This window comes from Ursus maritimus, unplaced genomic scaffold (genome assembly GCF_017311325.1).
Source record: "Ursus maritimus isolate PB19 unplaced genomic scaffold, ASM1731132v1 scaffold_18, whole genome shotgun sequence".
NCBI classification, from domain to species: Eukaryota; Metazoa; Chordata; class Mammalia; order Carnivora; family Ursidae; genus Ursus; species Ursus maritimus.
Genome location: NW_024424230.1, coordinates 7,617,961 through 7,619,464, shown reverse-complemented (window position 1 = coordinate 7,619,464; position 1,504 = coordinate 7,617,961). Strand labels below are relative to the sequence as shown.

Sequence of the window (1,504 nt, the reverse complement as noted above, 5' to 3'; positions counted from 1 at the left end):
AGTATGTGCACAGCTGCTGCAAGCAAGACACTGACTGTAATGCCAGGCGATGTTTTCCATCTCCCCCAAAGGCCAGTTTCAACAGAGATAAAAGGCTCTGAAATAAAGAAGAGCAATGAAAATGATCAAGGGAAGGTGGATGTGGAGTTTACGTAAGGTCAAACAAATAACCAAAGGAGATAAAATAACTTGAAAAATATTTGTAAGATGAAGAAACAGAAATAGGCAAAAATGACTTAGCATAATGCAAGAAGATAAGACAAAACAAGAAAATAAAATTTAAATAGAAGAGTCGGTGTTTGTTATATCTAAAATCTGTTGGTTGGGTATCTATTCTGAGAGAACACATGAATTATTCCCCATTCAGGACATTAAGCTACACAGTACTTTTTTAAAAATCACAGCAAGCCTTCAAAGAGCATCTCAAAGAGCTAAATCATTTTGCCACCTTTTGGCAACTAACAGCTTTTCCTCTGCTATCTTTTGACAACTGCAACAGTATGTATTAATAGGTGCCATTCAGAGGCAACCATTCCAGCCCTGGGATTGCTGAGTGAGGGTGCTGAGGCATTATTAGCAGCTGTGGATATGCCACCATCCTAACCCGGGATCCCAAGCTCTACTATATAAACAACAGACTCTCATATTGCAAAGAATCCATCATATTTTCACAGCGTCTGATACTGTGCCTTACACATCCTGGATACTCAAAAAGCAATGCTATTCTCAGTTAAGGGTTACTGCTGCCCAACCACAATTTCCAAAGTCTATTCTCCCCTTCAGGTGACCCCTAAAACGTAAATTCAAGGTGGCCAAACTGGACCTGTATGTGTCAAATCAAACTACCTCCTTTCAGAAGAACCACCACTATTGAAAGAAGTTAGAGCAGAAGTGGTTTCAGGAACCAAATACTTCATTTTTTTAAATACTGTCAATTCCTTCCTAAGGACTCCTTCTTTGCAAAATTTGTTTCACTGTAAAAAGTTCTCTATTTCAAAATCTAAAACAATTACAGAGGATACATACCTGAACAATTTTTGGCCTTTGAAGGAAAATTTCAGCAGGAAAATCTTGCATGATTACATCCTTCAATAGTTCACAGGTGTTCCAAATTAAAGTGTGGTTACTACTTCTTAAAGAGCTACAAATAAATAAATAAGAGCATTATTTACTTTTTTTAAAAGATTTTATTATTTATTTGACAGAGCACGCGTGCGCACACACGTGCACACAAGCAGGGGGAGCAAAGGGCAGAGGGAGAAGCAGGCTCCGCGCAAAGCAGGGAGCCCAATGCGGGCCTTGATCCCAGGAGCCCAAGATTCGAGACCTGAGCTGAAGGCAGATACTCAACCAAATGAGCCACCCAGGCCCCCCAGAGTTATTTTTAAAAAGAGTTTACCTACACCAGATTCTAAGTAACCTAGTGGCATATGACTGTTATCAACAGTCCTTCTGGTCTCAGCTGAGATTTCACTTCCCCTGGGAAGCCTTCCTAGATCTTTCC

The 1,504-nt window shown here is 40.0% G+C and overlaps 1 protein-coding gene across 1 annotated transcript in view; it reads right to left on the bottom strand.

Moving 5' to 3' along the window:
* The window catches only part of RTTN (rotatin), a 144,141-nt gene that overhangs the window by 136,658 nt on the left and 5,979 nt on the right, over positions 1-1,504 (bottom strand). The window contains exon 6 of the mRNA XM_040632443.1: positions 1,027-1,141. Within this exon, the coding sequence (XP_040488377.1) occupies positions 1,027-1,141 (115 nt within the window). The remainder of the gene's footprint in view (positions 1-1,026; positions 1,142-1,504) is intronic.